Source organism: Poecile atricapillus, chromosome Z (assembly GCF_030490865.1).
Source record: "Poecile atricapillus isolate bPoeAtr1 chromosome Z, bPoeAtr1.hap1, whole genome shotgun sequence".
Classification (NCBI taxonomy): Eukaryota; Metazoa; Chordata; class Aves; order Passeriformes; family Paridae; genus Poecile; species Poecile atricapillus.
The window spans coordinates 23,137,320-23,156,882 of NC_081289.1; the positions used below are offsets into that span (position 1 = coordinate 23,137,320).

The 19,563-nt window shown below is 42.0% G+C and overlaps 2 protein-coding genes across 2 annotated transcripts in view; both read left to right on the forward strand.

The window, feature by feature from the left end:
- The window catches only part of LOC131573196 (transcription factor RFX4-like), a 53,660-nt gene extending 49,604 nt beyond the window's left edge, over positions 1 to 4,056 (forward strand). The window contains exon 16 of the mRNA XM_058826917.1: positions 3,510 to 4,056. Within this exon, the coding sequence (XP_058682900.1) occupies positions 3,510 to 3,782 (273 nt within the window). The 3' untranslated portion in view covers positions 3,783 to 4,056. The remainder of the gene's footprint in view (positions 1 to 3,509) is intronic.
- A 4,409-nt stretch (positions 4,057 to 8,465) lies between these two features.
- The window catches only part of LOC131573587 (synembryn-B-like), a 32,179-nt gene continuing 21,081 nt past the window's right edge, over positions 8,466 to 19,563 (forward strand). The window contains exons 1-2 of the mRNA XM_058827678.1: positions 8,466 to 8,648; positions 11,860 to 11,907. Coding sequence (XP_058683661.1) covers positions 8,511 to 8,648; positions 11,860 to 11,907 — 186 coding nt within the window. The 5' untranslated portion in view covers positions 8,466 to 8,510. The remainder of the gene's footprint in view (positions 8,649 to 11,859; positions 11,908 to 19,563) is intronic.

The window sequence follows — 19,563 nt, forward strand, 5'->3', positions numbered from 1 at the left end:
ATAAGGCTCAATTTGTGGAGAAAAGGGTCAAATTAAGGGTGATAAAGATGCATTTAATCAATAGTTTTGATTATGCCATTTTATAAGATTTAAGCATATTTTTATGAAGTCAATTTATAGCCAGCTCTCCGCAATTCAGTAGTTTCTGGTATGTGTTACTTGCAAGCCCTAAAGCAGTGGCTAACATGCAACATTAATTTGCAGCATTCAGCAAAAGTGGGAGCTAATACAATGTAAAGTTAGAGCCACGTTCATAAGGAAAATATTTTGCTGTTTGGACATTGAAACCTTTCACTTCCATTTATAATTGGTTGGTGAGTTGAGAATAAGGATAAAAAGATTATTCTCCATCCTTTTCGCTGTAGAACCTCAGCCTTCACTTCATGGCAAGACGTATTTAATGTTGCATTTTCTAAAATAATACTAAAAGAAATTGAATTTATTTTACATTTGTGGGCAAGGCCTTAACAATAATCTGCTCAAAGTCTCACAGGCTTAAAGGGCTTCTTGTCTAGATCTAATGGCAGCAGTAGCAACAAGTGTGAGTCAACCCAGAGAATGGTAATTTCCTGTCAAGAGTCCTCCAACAAATGTCGCTTTTATATCTGGCAAAGATCACTAGGCCCCAGTGTTTTGAGTTCAGCTTAAGCACTCTTCATTAAACCGGATGTAGAGTGTGAAAGGTGATTCAGGCAGCATGGGGAGGCATCCGCCCAGATGGCTCTGCTTTGGACACTCCAACAAGGCTGAATAGATGCTTCATTGGGTGATTTAATAGTCAGGCAGGGGCCAATGAGTACTTTAAAAATATTGTCTTTCAATAGTCTCTTCACTGTTGGGAAAAAGAAGCCACTGAGTCATTTGCGATTAGCTGACCTACCGTTACAAAACTTTCCATCTTGCATTCAGTCATAACAGAATTTATTGTAAAATACTGGATATTTAGAGTCCATGTTATTTTCAAGCAATTATTCTTTTTACATTCATGACACATTCATAAACACAGCTGCATTGGGTGCTCTCGATGAAAAGGAAAAGCAGCACACTGTATCCTGTCCCCTCATGCACAGCCATTCCCCTGCCTTCTCAGTAAGCCTAGGCATGGCCTCTGGGCTGCACATTGGAGGAGGAAGATCTTTCTTTTCCCAGTGCATCCTGAAGTTCATTCTGGGAGCCAAGATTTCATCCACTCAATGGCACAAGTTTTGTGGTTCCAAACCACCAAACAGACAATGTGGCTTCCCCACGTACTGCTGTGTACAACAAGGAGGCCCACCACAATATTCCCAGAGTTCATTCTCTTCTTCTTGATGACAGGTGACAGGTTTTTGCAATCTACAAATTTTCAAACAGCAAATTATCCTGGCTGAAGACAGGGATTTCTCTTGGCATTTGTAAGGGATATGAAAGCTAGCAATTCCCCTGTTAGAAGTCACAACCTTCATTTCTAAACCTCAAAGGAAAATTGCACTGAGTCAGGATGGCAAAGGCTTCTGCCATAGTAAACAACAGAACAGATCGATTATTTCACTTGGGAAGAAGACGAGAGAATCACTGGTGTATTATGGCAGAAGTCTAGGGTAACCCTGTTGTAAGCACACTCCTTAGTACAAGAATCTACAGTGATTTCAAGTATAGACCAATGGGTAATAAAGGCAAAGACCACCATAATTGGTATCAAGGAAAACACTACTGAAGACAAAGAAGAAAGTTTTTAGCTTGGGCCACATATTGCTTCAAAGCTTAAGTTTCATTGTTGCTGGTCATTGGAAGTTCTCATCTTCAATGAAAGCTTTTGTAAAGCCAAAAAGTCTGAAAACTTGATTCTCCTTCAAAGTAATAGAAAGCTTTTTACACTCAGTATGTAAGCTCTGCTGAACTTTCCTACTGAAAAAACTTTCTCTGGGGTGAAGATGGAAATTTAGATGGTGTTGTATAGACCTGTTGTCAGTGTTGGCAGGACAGTGCTGTAATGTCAATGTTCCAGGGTGGTACTGCAGTTCAACACCCCGTTTCAGCAGCTGTGATGGGAAGTTCAGGCTAAATAACACCTTTGATGTCTTCCCTCTCATCTGCCTACTGGCCTGTCTCCCCAGGACACACAGGGATGTGCTAAATCACATAACTACAGTATGTTGGTCAAAAAGTCTTCTTTTTCTCCTCTCTAGTTGGGAGCGGCCAGCATGTGGCTCTGAGCTGCCTGAGGCTTGTGAGCTGTTCAAATACGTTTACCAAGGCTGGGCTGCCTTCCTCAGGCTGTGGTCTGAAGGGAGACAGCACAAACTCCTCATGGAGACACTGCTGCAATTGCCCTGGGCTTACGTAACAGCTGCTTATGCAACTGATTAGCCCCGGGCCCATCCACAGTGGAGTAATGTAATGAGACCCCTAGGGAATCTCTGCTACCTCCCTCCTAGGAGCACCTACTCCAGCCGTCCTCTCCATAAGCCTCCAAAATATGAGGAAGGGGTTTTGCAGCCATAGAAAGCTTTGGCATGCAGCTTGCAAGGTTTGTGAGTGTCAGAAGTGATAGTCTGAGGTGACAGCTTTCTAGTTAAAGAAATACCACAATGCCAAATAATCCAACAAACAGAAATTTGAAATGTGACACTTTTTGCAGAAAAGGTATAAAGATGTAAAATGTAGAAGGTCTGAAGATACATGGCCGGTCAAGCGTAACAGGGATCCTCACCATCTCTGTGATGCACGTGGATAACGGGGACAAAGCAGGGAGAGCAATTTCTCAGACACAGCAGACAGATGATCTGCTCCTGCAGGACAGGCAGAAAGATAAATGCATGCAGAGCAAGCCCTCCCAAGCACAAATTATTTTCTGTTGCTGAGCAGCCTGTGGCTATAGAGGGCAAAAGCTGTTCTGTTTTCCTTCCTATCTTGTCATTCCTTAGTAGAAACCATTCGTCAAATTTCTTTTATTTCTATTTTCCAAGTGTCACTGTGATTAGCTGGGAAGTAGAAGGATCCTTCTCCTGTCTGACTCTTTCCATAAGTCCTCCAATTAGCTGCTGGCTCCGGGGCCAGACCACACCATTTTCTTGATGCCTTGTGAACACTTTAAAGGGAAGGCACTTTCTCAGAAATAAAGATGCTTTTGCTCCTCTCCCTCAAAGCTCACTTGAGTGAGGAAGAGTTGGGACATTTTATTTTCTGATTTTTATTAAATAGCAAGTTTTTGAGTAAAAGTGGGATAAAAAAAAATTAAATTAATTCAATCTATTTTTCTCCTCCCAGACATATCTAGCATTTTGATAAATTAATTCAATATTTAAAATCAGTGTTTCGCAAGACTTTCCCTGAAACTTTGGTTTACAGCAGACACTGGCTATCTGATATTTCACCTTCAGTATGATACCTTGCTGTTGGATAGCTTCTAATTCACATGATTTTGACTTTTTTAAATGCAGAGCTGTGACACTGCCAGCCCTTATTTTAAAAGTAACTATGTGTCAGATGATTCTTCAATTTAAATTTTTTTTTTTTTTTAATTGTAGTACCCTTTCAATGGCCCAACATCAAGAATGGAGCCCTGTTTGATGAGCAGTACTCCCAGGCTGCATCCCACACCAGTGACTCCGCGCTGGCCAGAGGTCCCAGCTGCCAACTCCTGCTACACGAGCTCCTCCATGCACTCCACGAGATACGGGAATTCCAGTGACATGTACACGCCCTTGACAACGCGCAGGAATTCTGAGTACGAGCACATGCAACACTTTCCCGGCTTTGCCTACATCAATGGGGAAGCCACCACAGGCTGGGCTAAGTGAAGATGACTGGTATCAGCTAAGCCCACACGCTTACAAGAGTTAGAGAAGCTTCGTGCCGTGTGGGACTTTTCATGGACGTTCTTCAAGGGAGGTGAAAATGGAAAAGATCCCGGGCAGATAAATGTAGTTCCTAACGTGGGCAGATTGCAGACCAGTACAACTGAATGTTCCTGTAGCCGAAAAATACTTCTGTGCTGTTCTAAACCGTTTTTGGGCCGATCTGTGCCTTCTTTAATTCTGGGCCAACCCTGTGTGCTCTCAGTTTGAGTGAGCCATTTTTACCCCCTCTCTTATTGACAAATGTTAATGAGTCTTAAAAAAAAAAAGGACTGAAATGGGACCTATTTATAATTTGAATTAAGGACAGGAAATTCACCCTCAGCAAAACTCCATCATCTGTTCTTCTTTAAAGCTCTTAATGCATTCCTTAAAAACCATTCTGCCAAGTCATCACTTACTCATATCAATTCCTCTATCTGGTTCCTTAAAGGACATATGTTGCTGTAGGTTTCAGTTTACACCTAATTTTGTATATTGATGCACCTTTCTGTTGATCCAGTAAGTTTGATCTTTACAAAAGAGAAGAAAAGACATGTAGCATTGAATTATACACTGCCTTAAGTTGACTATTGTTCTTATTATATATGTATTTGTGTTGAGTTTGCACAATCTGGAAAAATCTAACTTCTCTGGTCAGTAATGACAAGGTAAGAAGGGACTTGGGGACTGGGAAGATTTTGGATTCAGAGCCACATATGTTAAATATGATGATATGAAGCAATTATATAAGGAAAACGAAAATGCAAACACGATAATTTGCTTAATTATCTATAGACAGGTATGAAACTGTTCTCTCAATTCCTTCATGTGGTGATGATTCTCTATACGTCTACAAAAGCAAAATTCAAAGCTGTGCCTTTGAAGTTATTCTGTACTGTGTATGTGTGGAAAAATGTATTGTATTTTGGGGAGAATTTTTCTTAGACATTTTCTGTCAGATTTGTAGCTATTTGTGAGTTTTTGTTAGTTTTTATTAACATAGCTTTTTTCTTCTGTATTATAAAACGCACCAAGCAATTATGGTGGACCTATTACCCTATGGGTAAGAAATAAATAAATGGAAATATGACAACAGGCATTTTAGTAATTGTTTTGTAAATAAAATCTTTGATAGCACCCAGTGTGATGATAACCACGTTTATGCCTAAAATGGACATAAGTGTTATTTGTACAGTTGTGCAAGATATATGAGGGATTTTCACACCCAAATAAAGTTCTTGAAAGTAAATAGATGGCAGTTAAATTTACTTAAATACAAAAACTTCTACAAGCTGCAGACCTTCAAAAAATGTTAGATGTCATCATGTATGTTTTTATCCAAGGAAGGACTCGAGAACAGGTACAATTTGTGGCAAATGGATGATGCACCTCCACTTGCCTGATGGACTGGTGATCATGACCTGCCATGGTCCCTCCAAGATCCAGATAGCTTGGTGAGACGTCTGTGGGTAGAACTGACCAGTAACTCAAGGCTGGGTCTTTGGAAGGATCAGGATGGAGATGAACCCAAACACCCCACTCAAGGGAAGCCAGAAGCATTTCCTCTCTTTTTTTACAGTAAAATGTTAAACCAAAGGAAGTCTAATCCCCATTGACTGAAAGAGAGGAGAAAATGAGACTATTTTAGCACACAAATATTCCATATCCTTCGACACCTCTGGGAACAGCTCTGCTACCCCGATTTCAAGAGCTCAGGCAGACTGTTTAGGAAGGAGGAGGGATATTGGACCCAGTGTGAGACCCAGAAATAATAAAACCTTTCTGAGTGGAGAACTGCAACATCCTGGGCATCCTGGGAGAGGAAATTCTGATCAACAGCGTCACCACAAAGCTGCTTATAAAAAAGAGACAAGAACATCATCAGTCAGATAGAGCTTGGAAAGTCTTTTGCAAAAAAAAACAAAAAACAAAAAAAAAAAACAGTCTTTTTTTTTTTTCCTTTTTAAAGTTAATTTAGAAGCTTGTGTTGATACCACAAGAGTGTGAATGTGCACTTCCAACTACCTTTGAACTGCTTCCTGATGAGGATTTTAAAAGCAGACATTCATGAGGGGCAGTATATAGATCGGTCAAACAGAGGCCATCAGCTGCATGAGAAGAGCTGTGAGGGAAAGCAGGTCTCATCCTGGGCCACTGCAGCTCAGACCCCAGCACAGCAGCACAAACCTGAGAGCAGCTCTCAGGTCACAGGGTGTGCACCAGGTTGGGGAGTGCAGCAGCTCGGGACAGCACCATAACCTCTGGGTACAATGTCTGGTGAGGGGCAAGGATGTCTTAAATCATCCCAGTACAAACTGCCAAACCTCCTGAGTCAGAGTCTGCAGGCTGTTATTTAATCCCTTCCCTTGACCATGGAAACGAAAAGTTGGAGTTTCTTGCCTAGCTGTGTATTTAAGTGCATATAAAGTAAATATGTGATTATGCAAATATTGCTGAAGAAATTTTTATACCGCATTCTGAAATATTCAGTCTCAATTGCAGTTTCTTTTTCTCTTCTGCTATTTTTTCCTATTTTCTTCTTTCTCTTTCCTCTCTTTTTTTCATGTTTTTCTCTCATTTCCTTTTCCTTTTATTTTTTTTTAATTTCTTGCTTACATTCTCTTTTTTCCTAACAACAAATGCACATTTTTATAAAAGCATGATCTTTTTCATGGGCTAAAACATATAACAAATGATAGATATATACACAGTAGGATAGAAACTCATATATTACAGCATAACTGACACAACACATTTAATATTTTAAATAAATCTACACACACACACAAATATATATATATATATATATATATATATATGTATGCCTATAAAAATCCATTACAATTCTTCAAAATTTTTCATTACCAGGTAGAAAAAAAGACTCAGCGGGGGAAGAGCAGTGAGAACTCCATTCAGTAACATGAATCCTGTTTTTGTCAGGCTACCTCTTGCTGTTAAGGTCAGTACCCTTTGACAAAAATGGCCTCTGACCTCCTCAGCCCCACAATTCTGTTGTGACTGACCCTGAAACCCATGAAATTCAGGGGCAGACATTGCTTTGGAAGGTTTAGATAAAGCTGACTAACTTGGGAAGGGCTCATGGTATGCACCCATCTGAAAAGGTCTGGCAATTCTTTGATAGAGGATGCAATTTATTCTGTCCCTCTCTTTCTCTGAAATCCTAATCCTTCATATGCTACATAAAGTGGAAACTAAAATGCGCTGATGATGAATAACAATGTGCTTTTAAAGGGCAGTAACAGTTTCCTAATCTTTATTTTTCAGGTTTTGTAATTAAAAAAAAAAATTAATTTGATATGTGCAAGTAAAATGAGTGTTTTGCTGTGCTGTGAAGTAAATCTAAGCAGGCTTATACTTTATTATAGTGTTGTAGATCTAACAAGCAAAAGACTTTTTTTTCATTGGGTTTCTCTCCAAAACTGCATTAGTTTACAGAGGGATCTGACTCAGAAGAAATGGCTGTACACTGGATGGCCGGATTTTGTTACTCCTTGCAGTCCAGTGACTGTGCTGTTCTGGATTTATATCTCAGTTCTTGTGGCAAGAAATCCCTAAGGAGGAAATTCAGGTTCTGGTTTGGGTCTGCATCTTAAATACTGCAGACATGCACTGTCACATCTGACCACCTCTGGGCCCTGTCCATCTGCAGGTGCAACTTCCCTAGCGTTTTCCACTGTGGAACCGGTCATTTGTTAGGTAAAAGGTTTCTCTTTAACACGGAAAGGTTCCTCTTTCTCACGGATTCCGGAATTGAAGGAATAAAGATTTCAAGGAGAGACCGGCCACAGCTCCGTATGAACATATTTGGGGTTTTTTTAATTAACTTCAATATATAATTTTCTCCTATCTGGACAATTAATTTCGATTATAGGGCACTTTAAGTATGGAAATATTGTCTATCTGCTCTGTGTGGTTTACTCCCACGGCCTTGCAATACTTTTATAGAGACACGGTTCACCTTTGCTCGACTCTGCCGGTGCAGCCCACCTTCCTCCCTGCCACCTCCTGAACAGAACGGAGACTTTTCGTGTACCTCCATTGCTCTGGTGGGTTAGACTTGAGGAAAAGGGGATTGGCTTTGCTGCCAGGCGCTCTGGCCAAGCCCCGCTTCAGGGGCTTCACAGACCTCGCCCGCGGTGGGAGCCAAATGACCTAAAAGATTTGGAAAAAGCGGCCAGACGTGTCTGCGGCAGCCCTTCGCCCTGGGACAGACAGGGTGTGCACAGGGCAGGTCGCAGAAAGCACACGATCGGACAAGCCAAAGGAGGAGGGAGGGATGTGCCGGGCAGTGCCCTGCGCCGCCGGGCATCCCGAGAGCGCGCTACCGCCGCTCCTCCCGGCGGGAGCGCTCGGCGCTGAGGGCACGGACTGCAGCCCCCATCGTGCCCCGCGGCAACAAAGCCCGGCGCGCCGCGCCCTTCGGCATGCTGGGAGATGGAGTCCTCTCTCCGCAACGGCCGGCCGGCCGGACGGCAGCCAATCGGAGGGCTCGGGGGTGCGCGCCGCCGGCCCCTCCAGCCAATGGCGCGAGGCCGCTGGCTGCCGGTCCGGGCGGCTTCCGCGGGGAGCGTCGGCCGCGTCAGGGGGCGCGGGGCACGGGGCGCGCGGGCGGGGCGGGGCGCGGCCGCTGCTGGCGGCGCCGGACGGGGCGGGACGGGATTGTCGGGCATGGAGCCGGGCGCGGAGCCGGGCTCGGACCCGGGCCCGGACCCGGGCCCGGAGCTGGGCGCGGTGCTGGAGGCCGTGGAGGGGCTCGGCAGCGGCGCCGAGGCGGTGGAGCGAGTCCTGGCGCGGTACAACGAGGAGGTAACGGGTCCCATCCCCCTCCCCTCTGCGCCGCTCCCCCGGCGATGTCGCCGCCCCGCCCCGCCCGCCCTCGGCAGCGCTGCCAGCATCGTCCTGGTCCCCCCCGGGCTGGGCTCTGCAGCGGGTCCCCAGCGCTCGCCGCTTCACCGCCGCGCCCCCTGCCCGGCGCAGCCTCCCGGCCCTTGCCGTGCGCTCCCGGCCTCAGGCCGAGCGGGGCTCCGCGGCACTGCCGGGGCGGGGAGCCAGGACAGCGTCTGGAGCAAAGCAGACTTCCAAGGGAGCACAAAGCACTGCCAGGCTCGGCCCCCGGCACCTTCGGTCTTGCGTTCTGCGTGCCCAGCGGGTAGTGTGGGTTATCGGTGATCGGGCTGTAAAAAGAGTTATTTTATATTTGCCTCTCAAGTATTTTAACCTTGTATACCCAATGTATACCGCTGGGCAGGGGCTGAACGGAAGAACACTGAAGGCTCTTGGTACCTGCCCACCTGCCTGAGGTGCTCCCCTTTGTGGGCAACCCTTTGTCACCGGGAATAGCGAGGGCTTTCCATCGCCCGGACAGTGACCGTGTCAGTGTGCAGGGGCTGTGTGTGATGTGGGCTGGCAGACTTCGCTTCATTTTTCCCTGTTTCTGGCCAAACAAAGCAAAAGGGGAAGACAGCTTTGAGCAGGTTGAGCTTTTAATGCCGGAAGGTATGAAAAAGTAGTAAGGGTCTGCTGCTGTTGTAGTCTGATATGGGTATTTTCAGTCAAGAAGTGGAAGGGTCTCCTGCTAATGTAGGCAGGTGAAAATCAAAGTGAAAATAGATGTTGGGTGGATTTTATATTACCGCCCCCCCCCCTGATGCGGGCATTTTGACACTTAGGTTGTAGTAGAGCAGTGCAGTCCATTCTGAAAGATTATGTCTCAGCCCATCAGGTGGATCTCTGCACTTTGTATAGGTGCTTGTGTGACTGGTACACAAGTCTCTAAAGCTGGTACTGACTCAGAGTTTGGCTTTGGCTGTAATTTAAGTGCAGTCGTGTTGAACTAATTATTGACTGAAATTTAGGGATCTGTTACAGGAATGAACATTCGGATCTTTAGTTAAAGTTTCATAGCTTTGTGATTAGGAGAGAAGTCAAATGAATGTAGATGTGATGTAGGTATTCTTCAGCCTCCAAGAAGTGTCTTGAAATTTGCTATCTTAAGTGCAATATATTTTACATCTAACAATGGCAGTAACTGATTTCTTCACTCAAACTTGGGCTTGTAGAAGAACCTTGAATAACAGTCTTGACATAGGCTGCCTTTGTGCATGTGAAATTCAAAGGTAGAGATTGATGCTGCTGCAGGCACATTTTTTCTGAAGGATTGGTAGATCAGGAGTTCATGCGACACATCTGTTTTAACTTGCTGACCTCTGAGGTACAGAGGAAGGATTCTGATTGAAGGAACCTTCTGTCTCCATCCTTACCCTTCAAGATGAGCCCAAGTTAAATGTGTTCTGTCAAAAAGCATGCACAAGCATAATTTCTTAATTTTCCTGTACTGGATTTTATGCCTTTTCAGCAGCTTTCCCAGATGAATTATTTAGGCTTGAGTTGAATCCTTAAGGACAGAGTGAGAGCTTGTGTAGCTTCTATTCTGACATATCAAGTATTTGCATGAAGTCTTGGAGTTAAATGTGTAGCTAAATACTTTTGGAGTGGGATGAGAAACTTTAGTGCTGTCTCAGTATGACATTGCTCTTACTGCATTTCTTCAAACTTTTTAATAATATTTCCTCCATCTCTTTTTCATACACTTTGTTACTGACACTTTGTCTATGGGCCAGCAAAGACTGGGCAGAGTATTCCAGGTTCCAGAGCTTTAGGTTTCCTTAGTTTTTTCCCAAATCACAAATTAAATATTCTTTAATTGAAAAGAGAGGGATGGATCAAGTGTAGTTCCAAGGTGCAGTTGCCTATAGAATAACCATAATGAGATAAATGAATCGGGCTGTTGGAGTTTCTCTGTGCTAGCCAATTTGCAATGATTATTCCAAATCTCTGTTCTTCTACTGCTTGTTCTCACTACATTGCTTTTGTAAATTTGCAAAAATGTTCATGTGCAAACATAAAGGTTGCTTTCTCTTGGTTAATTTCTCATCATTTAATGCTCACCTGCTTTTGATTGGCATGTTGCTGAACTCCTGTGGTCTGTTTGGGCACCCTGTAGGAGAGAGGAAGGAGATGATGTGCCTACTATTGAGAGAGGAAGGGAATGATTTTCCTACCATCCTCAAGGCTCTAACTGATGTTGGTTACCTTTGGTGGTTGGGTAGATGTCCAAGGCCTTTCTGTGTAATTGTGAGCTTGGCTCACGAAAGGTAAGGCCCATAAATGTGCTATGGAAAGTCACTTTGTTTTCCAGTCACATTCATGATGTAGCAAGTTCCATATTAGAAGTAGAAATTGAGATTTTTTTTTTTTATTTTTTTAGAAGCTGTTTATCATATTTGATAATTTTAATTGGAAGTTTTAAAATGTTAAGAAAACTGTCTGGTATTAGTTCTGTTTTCTTTGTCTGGCAGAATAACTTTTGCCATATGAGTAATATTTCACTAATAGCATTCTTCAGGACTAACATAGTTCTACTAACATAGAACTGGACTAAACTGCTATTTGAAGTGTATAATAAAAAACAAGGACTTGTTGTTAGACCATGTCTATCTTGTGTTTAACTGTACCAGAGAAACAAATTGTTGGTAAGGTGTTTTGGATGCTGCTAGAACACAGAAACTGGTAGTTTTTGTAGCAAGGCTTATTTGATTTCTACTACTTGTTTTCTGGGCAAGATGATGCTGTGGTAGTTCCGGTTTGGAACAGTCAGAGCAGTCAGAAGCTTGTAAGCAAGATCTGCTTGGGGAAGAATCTGGGTAATGAGGTATGTGTAAAACACAAGGCAGTCTCTCATTTTTCACCCTGTCAAGTGCCATGTGTGAGGTGGTTGACTCAGATCCCACAGATAAAAGCTTGCTCTGCACCAGTAGTAATTGTGAAACTTGTCACTGGAGTCACTTACTGAAGCTTTTGCTGTTGGGGAGGATGGGAAAAGTATGACATGGTTGTAGCCTCATTATCTGAGGCTGGGCTTAACCAGACCTCTGAAATTTTGAATAGTTTTGCAGGTATTACATTCTTAGCAGCTGCTGTGCATGTAACAAACACAAACTCTTGTCTTTGCTTACAGAATCGGGCCACTTTCAGATTTGACCCTGCAGATGAAGACAAAAGAAAGGTGAGTCAAATAGGCTCTTGAGCTGCATACCTTAATGTAGAAGTATAAAAGAGTAAAGGCAATCTCTTAACCTAGCTGCTATTGTGAAAGGGTGCAAGCAGTGCAAGGGTGCAAGTTTTTTTTAATTTTTGTTTCTTCAGTCCAAGAGACATGACAGCTACACGTTCCCCTTTTTTTCTGAAAGACACATTCCCCTAGCAAGGCCCCCAGTCTTGAATGAAAGTAGTTACAGAAAAGCCTATAAATGATTTTGCTGGGTACAGATTTGAGATGAGGTGGAGGAATAAAGGTAAATATCTACTGAGGTAAAATTTTGCAATAGATTTTTCTATTTTCTCTCTTCTCAGCAGGTAACAATATGACTGACGTATTTCTTGTCTATGTGAGATGCTTAAAGAACACTAGGGATTAAGATGAAGGGAAAAGTAAAGAAAGCTATTAAGCTGTAAGGAAGACAGGGTTGCAGAAGCCTATTATTCCAAAGGTGGCTGTAATCAGTGAGATGTGGTACTTGCATGTCAGGTGTCAAAGGTGGGAAGTATGAATTGAGCTGTCCAGGTGTGGTAGGGCTTAACAAATCCCTTGGGATCCATCCAAAGCCTCGCATTTAAAGCTTGGACATAGAATTTTTTATTTTTTCCTGTTGTTATTTTTAGGGTATAATATGTAATAACAACCCACTTCCTTTCTGTTGGGTAATTAGCTTTGGGGCTGATTTGCATGTTTATTCAGAAAACCTTCGTTAGTGAATAAGGCTGTATGTTTTTCCTATTTCTGGAATAAACTCAAAGCTTGAAATCAGAATTGCAAGCTTCCTACAAGGATAGCTTGTTCGAATTGGGCACACATTGTTTCATTCTATGATCTTATGCTAAATCTAAATATTTTAAGGTGGGCTTTTTTTTTCTGATAGAAATGGGTGGGATGCTAAGTCTGTCAGTTTTTCGCATTTGCAAACCCATCAGCTGTTTGTACTGTAATCTTCAGTTGCAATTCCTTGTTACACAAAGGATTCAAAGACCTCTTAGCTTTCCTTTATCTATGGCTTTACTCGAAGCTGACCCTCCATGATGTGGTGATGGACTGTGTGTCGTTTCTGATCTGTAGAGGAACTCGGCTGGGATCTGGATTTAGTATTCTTACCTCTGTTCCCTCACCATCCCTCCCATCCCTTTTTATATTGCAAATGAGCAAATGTCTAGTCTGAAAAATTGATTGCCAACTACAGAATGCAGGAAAGGGGAGCAGAAGCCAAATTGACAAAAGCCCAGGGAGTTTTGAGAGGTGAATGTAAGTTATACAGTATAAGGATTTTTTTTTTTTTTTTAAGCTACCCATACACACCAGTGACATGCTGAAAATACAAAATATAGGAAGGCCAAAACTATGGCTTGACAAGAGGCTGGGTCAGTTGGACTGAGTAAATTGTTCTGCAGTGATGTATGACTATCAAAGCACGATGCTTTTAGGCAATAACCTAACCAAATCAGCAGTGAGTTTGTGATACTGAATTCTAGGAGGAAAGTAGGTTGTGTCCTCTAGAAGACAGGAAAAGAGGTAATGGTATCAAGCTTGTATATCTGGACATAGTCACAGGACTGTAATATATCACAGGGGTGATAAAAACACAAGATTGTAATGTGAGCTGTCCTTGGTATTTGTCCTGGTTGTTTGTTTAATGATGTGTGTGTCTGCCTTGGCCTGTCTGAGGTGAGTGTTCTGGATGTAAATCAGATGTCAATCCGTGTTGTACTGTATGATCCTCTCAGATACCAGGCACATCAAGTCAGTGCCAATCCTTCTTAACTTATCTACTAATAAAAAATATGAATTTCTGGAAGCCTGTTTTCAGTTTCTGTGTGTGAACAGTATAGAAATTGCCAACCAGAAGTAAATGTGCTCTGGAATAGCAGCTGAAATTAAGGCAGTGGTGTTGTTTCTGAGGAGCTTAATGAGTTCTTAGAAATCTAAAATATTTGTCTCAAGCAGTCAAGAGGTTGTTGACAGTGTTTTACAGGGAAAAGCTGAGTATTCAGAACTGCAACACTTCACAGCACCATGGCATGGTTGAGACAAACAGTTGGCTCTTTAGGTCTGCTCCTGAAAAGTCATATCTATTAAAATAGATATTAAAGTAATATCTATTATTACTTTTATTTTTATTATAAAAGTAATATCCAGGCAGTCACCTTGGAGAGACTTGTCAGTTGTGGTGCCTCTCTGTGGCACAGCAGGTGCTTCAGCTCAAACTCATGTCCTAATACAAAAAGGAAAGGGGTTTTTGGACCACTTGATCCTTATTTAATAGCATTGCTCTCCATGATTTATACTTTGTCCAGGCCAAATACTGCTTCTGAAGTAGCAACACATTCGTGCTATTTGCAGACTTCAAATGGTAAGAAAATTACAGTACTCTTTGTGCCCTGGAAATCTCTCAGCACTGATTGCCTTGTTGGTCATAGCATTCCACAGCTGGAAGTTACCACAGCACTGTTTGCTGTGATATAACACATGAAATAAATCTGTCCAAGATGGCAAGTAAGGCTTTTTAATTTGGATGAAGGCACTGAGTTTGCAGGATGAAAGGGAAAAAAGGGGAAGCTGTAGCCAAATGTAAGAATATGACTTACAAGCCATATTCTTACCTGACATGATTGAACTATTTCCTCTTGAGCTGCATACCTTTGTGTCTGCTTCACCTTTTGTAGTACTTGCAGCATCTGATTTCTGCTGTATTAGGTCCAGCTTACTGTGTTGGGTCCCTTAACAGAAATCTTCAGAATTTGAGACCAGAATTCTTGAGTTATTGTCCGGGTTAAATTTGAACATGATGGATCTAAAATTGAGTGGGAAGAAAATCACTGGAACAGTCTTTTCCCCTTGTGTCACTGAGTGTTTTCAAGTTGTTGAAATAGGTGGTAAATCATATCAAATGTATTGTGGGGCTTTCTCTACCAGTTAAATTCATGATGGGGGGAGAGTCTCTAAGTCTGTGGGCAGTACCATATTTTAACTCTGGAAGGATGGAAAGAGTGAAGTATGTTGATGGAGCAAGATCACGCTGTCACGCTCTAAATCTTAGGAGAACCTCATTATTAGATAGTGCTGTTAATGCTGTGATGCTTCAGGGAGGTGTGAAGGGTCCTGCAGCCACCAGGGCACAGTTTTTCTCCTCCCAGTAAATTTGGGGCAAGCTTTTAAAGTCTATTAGTGAGTGTCCTGTAAAAATATTAAGCTCATGTTCTCCTGTGGGCACACTGTGTGGTATCTCAGTATTAGTTGCTGTTGTTACTGTTCTGACTTCACCAAAACCCCTTAAGGGAGTACCAGTCTCTAAGAGGAAAAAGTACTAAGTATCCTTTATTAATACTGAGCATTTGTTCGAATTCCCACTGGTCCTGCCCGCTCCTATCCAGCGTTTTTTGGCTTTTACTGAAACCTCTTAAGGTTTGTGAAACCCATCTCTCCTTTTAACATTCTTCTTTCACCATGGGTTTATGAAGGATAAAAAGGTTCTCCCTCTCCTTGTCCAGTGAGGTGAGCAGGGGTTGCTGTGAGTGCAGCTACGCAGGATTTCACCTTTCTGTGACTCTGAAGCAAGTGTTTAATCCACCAGTTCTGACAACAGGGATTGCTCAGTGTGCTCCTCACCTCACCTGCAGAACTGTCATGCTCTCACATGTTCTAACCTCCAGCTTGGAGCTGTGCCATGTCAGAGCTGCCAAACAGCCAACCTCCCGCTGTAGTGTGGGCTCAACAGTGAAGTGCTCAAAATAAAGCAGGCTGAATCCTCAAGGAGTGCAAGTATACACCTTCCCTCCCCACCCACATCTGTCCACAAAGACTAGGCAAAAATTTGGCACAGCCTTCTCTGGTGAGGTTATCTAATTGTCCTGTTATTTAGCACACTTGATGATACGTGTTGTGTAAATGTTGTCTCTACTTCCAGGGAAGTGAAACTTGTAACTAACATTTCAAGCATTCATGGGCTTACTTTTTTATTGCCATGGGTGCTAAGCTCTGAAGCCTAATAGACACTTAAACACAGAAACTGTAGAGCTGTGCTTCCCTTTCATTCCCCTCCCCCCAGCATAAACAGCTGGTGAACAAAGACAGTGGAAGATAATGGAAGTAAAGAAATTATATTGGCCCGAAGCCACAGAGCAGGTCTGTGGGTGAGCAAGGGAGAAAGCACAGGTCTCTTGTATCTCTGGAGAGGTATTTTTCTGCTCGGCTGTGTTGCTTCTTAGCATCAAGACTTTATGCTGTCAAGATAAAGAACTAAAATAGGTTAATACTTTACTTTTCAAAACAAGATGACAAATGGGTTTTTCTGGCCTTCCTGTTTTAACACAAGATTTAACACTACAACATAGACAAAAGTAATGGTGTGCATAGTTCTGTGTTAATCTTAGGATTAGCACAAAAGCTGAGAAATCTTGAATTTCAGAGAAATTAATGGATTTTACAAAAAAAAAAAAAAAAGTTAAAACTGGAAACTGCCTTGAGTCTGTGAAAAAGTATATGAAGAACAATTTTTGCTGTAGCATGATTGATGAAAGTCAAAATGTTATCTGGATGTTGAAAGGATAGAACCCCCAAACAAAGAAATGTTGAAATCTTACAGTGACCTGAAGGGTGGCAACGAAGCCCCTTAAACTGGAACAATCATCATGCATGTTGTGGAAGGGAGAGGTACCTTCCTGTCTGAATTTTCACTTGCTTCCATTTCCAGCCACGTAAATGAAATCCGTGCCCTTTAGTTTATGCCATGCTAATGGCCTACAGGGTGGTGGAAAGAGCACCACCTAAAGAAGATGAAAAGCATAATAATGTTGTTGTGGTCACATCTCTTCCTGTTTTGCTTCTCTCTGTGCATCATTTCATCATTACCCTTGTACCATCAAGGCCAAAACAGATTATGTGAAAATGTGCAGTATGGCATTTGATTTTAGCAGTCTCAAAAGCAATTTCCTAATGGGGTGAATCTTCCCATGGATGCTCTGCAATTAAAATCAGATATTCTAGCTTTTCCTGAGCTGCTGATGGTTCTTGGGATCAGCCAGCAGTGGTTCGCTGTCACAGGTATCCTAACTGATTGCTGATTCCTCTAGAATCACTCTTGATGGCTGCCTGGGTCTTAACTCCAGAGAACTTTGTCAGCAGTTAAGTTTAAGTTGTAAACAGGTGGATAAATCTCAAAAAAAAAAAAAAAAAAAAAAAAAAAAAAAATTCTATTTAATAGCTATCTTTAATACAACTATTCAGAGTTACGACTCTTTAGGGGTTGCCTTTCATTAAAATTTGAAACCAAGAGATGATTATATATTTTTTAACTAAATTGCATGTCATTTACTGTATGGAGGGAAGATTAGACTTCCAACTCTCCTAGCAAGTCAGCAGGAGGTTCATGCCCTTTGGGATCTCTCCTGCAGTACTTTTGACATTTTACAGTGACACTTTCATAGCAGCAGGCAGGTAAAACTTAGGGGGGGAAAAATTAAGTCAGAATTTGAGTGGCTTGGTCTCCTTGTAATCAAATTAGTCAGAATTTGGGCAGATTGTTACAGACCACAGTGTAGCAGCTGTTACCAACAAGGAAGACAATAACTGTAAAGTCTAGTTGAAAAGTGCTTAAACACAGAATAAACTAGCATTTTTCTGAAGTTCTGTGAACTGTCTGTTCAGTTGTGTGTTACTCCTGAAAACCAGACTCCACATTTCAGCTTGCAAAGCAGTGTTAATTGTATGGAAAACTCTCAGCAACATGAGAAAGAAAGGTTAGAGGGAAGTTGAGCTGTGACTGATTTGGCTGTGGATCTACACTGGTCATTTTTTTGTTTTAGGCATTTTTAAAAACACTTCAAAGATGCCACTTACAGAAACATTTAGTATAAGTCTGGCATACCATGCTTAAGTCAGAAAGTTGTGCAGATCTGTGTGAGCAGCGTTAGGTTAGTGGTGAAGAAGTCTGAGAACTCTGTACTTGGGTATCTTTATCTGTAAGTACCTATATGCCTGTACAGGTGGTCACATGTGGGGTTTATAGTGTTGTAGTGTCTCTAATATTCTGATAAATATTCCTCATGTTGTCTACATTATGAGAGCTGGGGCTCATTCCTTGTTTTCAAACTCTTTGCTGGATTAGTCTAGTCAGGGCTGTAGAAATGCAGTCAAGATCTTGGTTGTCTGGGTGGTGCTTTTGGGTGGGCTTAATCCCAGGACAAGCATACTAGAAATCATACTGTGAGTTCCTACTGTTTGACTTCGTTCATACATTTTCTTTTAACTTTGCTGAAGTTAAAAGAAAACAAGTTGTTTTCTTGAAGTCCCATATTCCTGTGGAATGTCTGTTCTAGATGTGCTTTAGACTTAATGTTTGTTGTTGGTTTTGTTTATTTTTTAATTTTGATTTTAATTGTAAGTCATCACAGTAATAATATTGGCTTAGATGTCCTAAGTGGAACCTTTGTTTTGAGCTTTGTGTCAGGGTCATGGGCTTCTGTGCTCCTCACCTTTTCATTGTGGTAGTGATGATGAAAAGTGGAATTCCAGAGACCATTTCCCAAGAACCATTTTACACTTTACTAGTATTCCTATGCTTTTTGTAATCACTTTCTTGGCACAGTATGAATTTTGGGTCCTAAGTAGACTTCTGCGCTAGGGCTCTTCCACTCAGTGGCTGCTCTGGCTTCTTTGGTAATTCGTTCATGTTGATGGTCAAGACACCAAGCTGGGGAGGAGAGGAGCAAGGAGGAACTGCGTCCTAGGAGGTAACAGTGCAATTTCTATGGTATTGGGAACTTTTGTGACTTTGCTTCTGTTTCTAGTATCCATGAGTAGTAGTGCCTTGAACATAATGCATAAAAACCCATTGGAGTCCTCTCACATCAAGCAATCTCTTCTGGCCTCTCTTTTCTTGCCTTTGATTGTCCATTTCTGTCTTATAAAAGGTAATACTTCCGTAATTCAAGTCTTATGGTTTGACCTGTTGATTATTGAGTGTTGCTGCATTTATATGATTATTTACCCCTGCAGTCCTGTTGGTATAAGGAAGCTGTGAACTGTTTTGACATCAAGAACAATCTGTGTTGATAAAGCAACAGCTTTGCTGGTTTGGTAAAACTGCTACAGTTTGCCTTCAAGTGAAACTGCATTGTTTCTGTGTCAGAGATGTTATTTCTGAGAGTTGTACTTAAAATGGGAGAAGTCTGTCAATTAGGTTGAAGTGACCACACAAATTACAGATGTTACTAAACAAGGAGTACTAATCCTTGTATAAGTAGCAATTATTTTGGTTTCTTTTCCTCCCAGCCTCCTGACTGAAACAACCTTAACATAAAATTCTGAAGGTGCTATAGGTATGACTGTTGTACTTTGACATATTTTTAAAAGCTTTCCCTTCTCTCTAGCTTTGTTTTTCTTCTGGAGTTCTTAGTCCTGATTCTGTAACTGGCAGTGGTGGGTCACAGCTACCATTTTGGCTTAATGCTTTTGCAAATGTTGATGTGTTTGGATTGTGTCCATAAGGAAAGCTGCTTTGGTGCTTTTGGTGCTCTCTGGAGGCTTTTGGTAACAGTTCGTATTTTGAAGCTGTAATATGGAACACCTAGTTTCTCAAGTCAGATAAAACCTCAAAAGTTATATGGAAGCTTA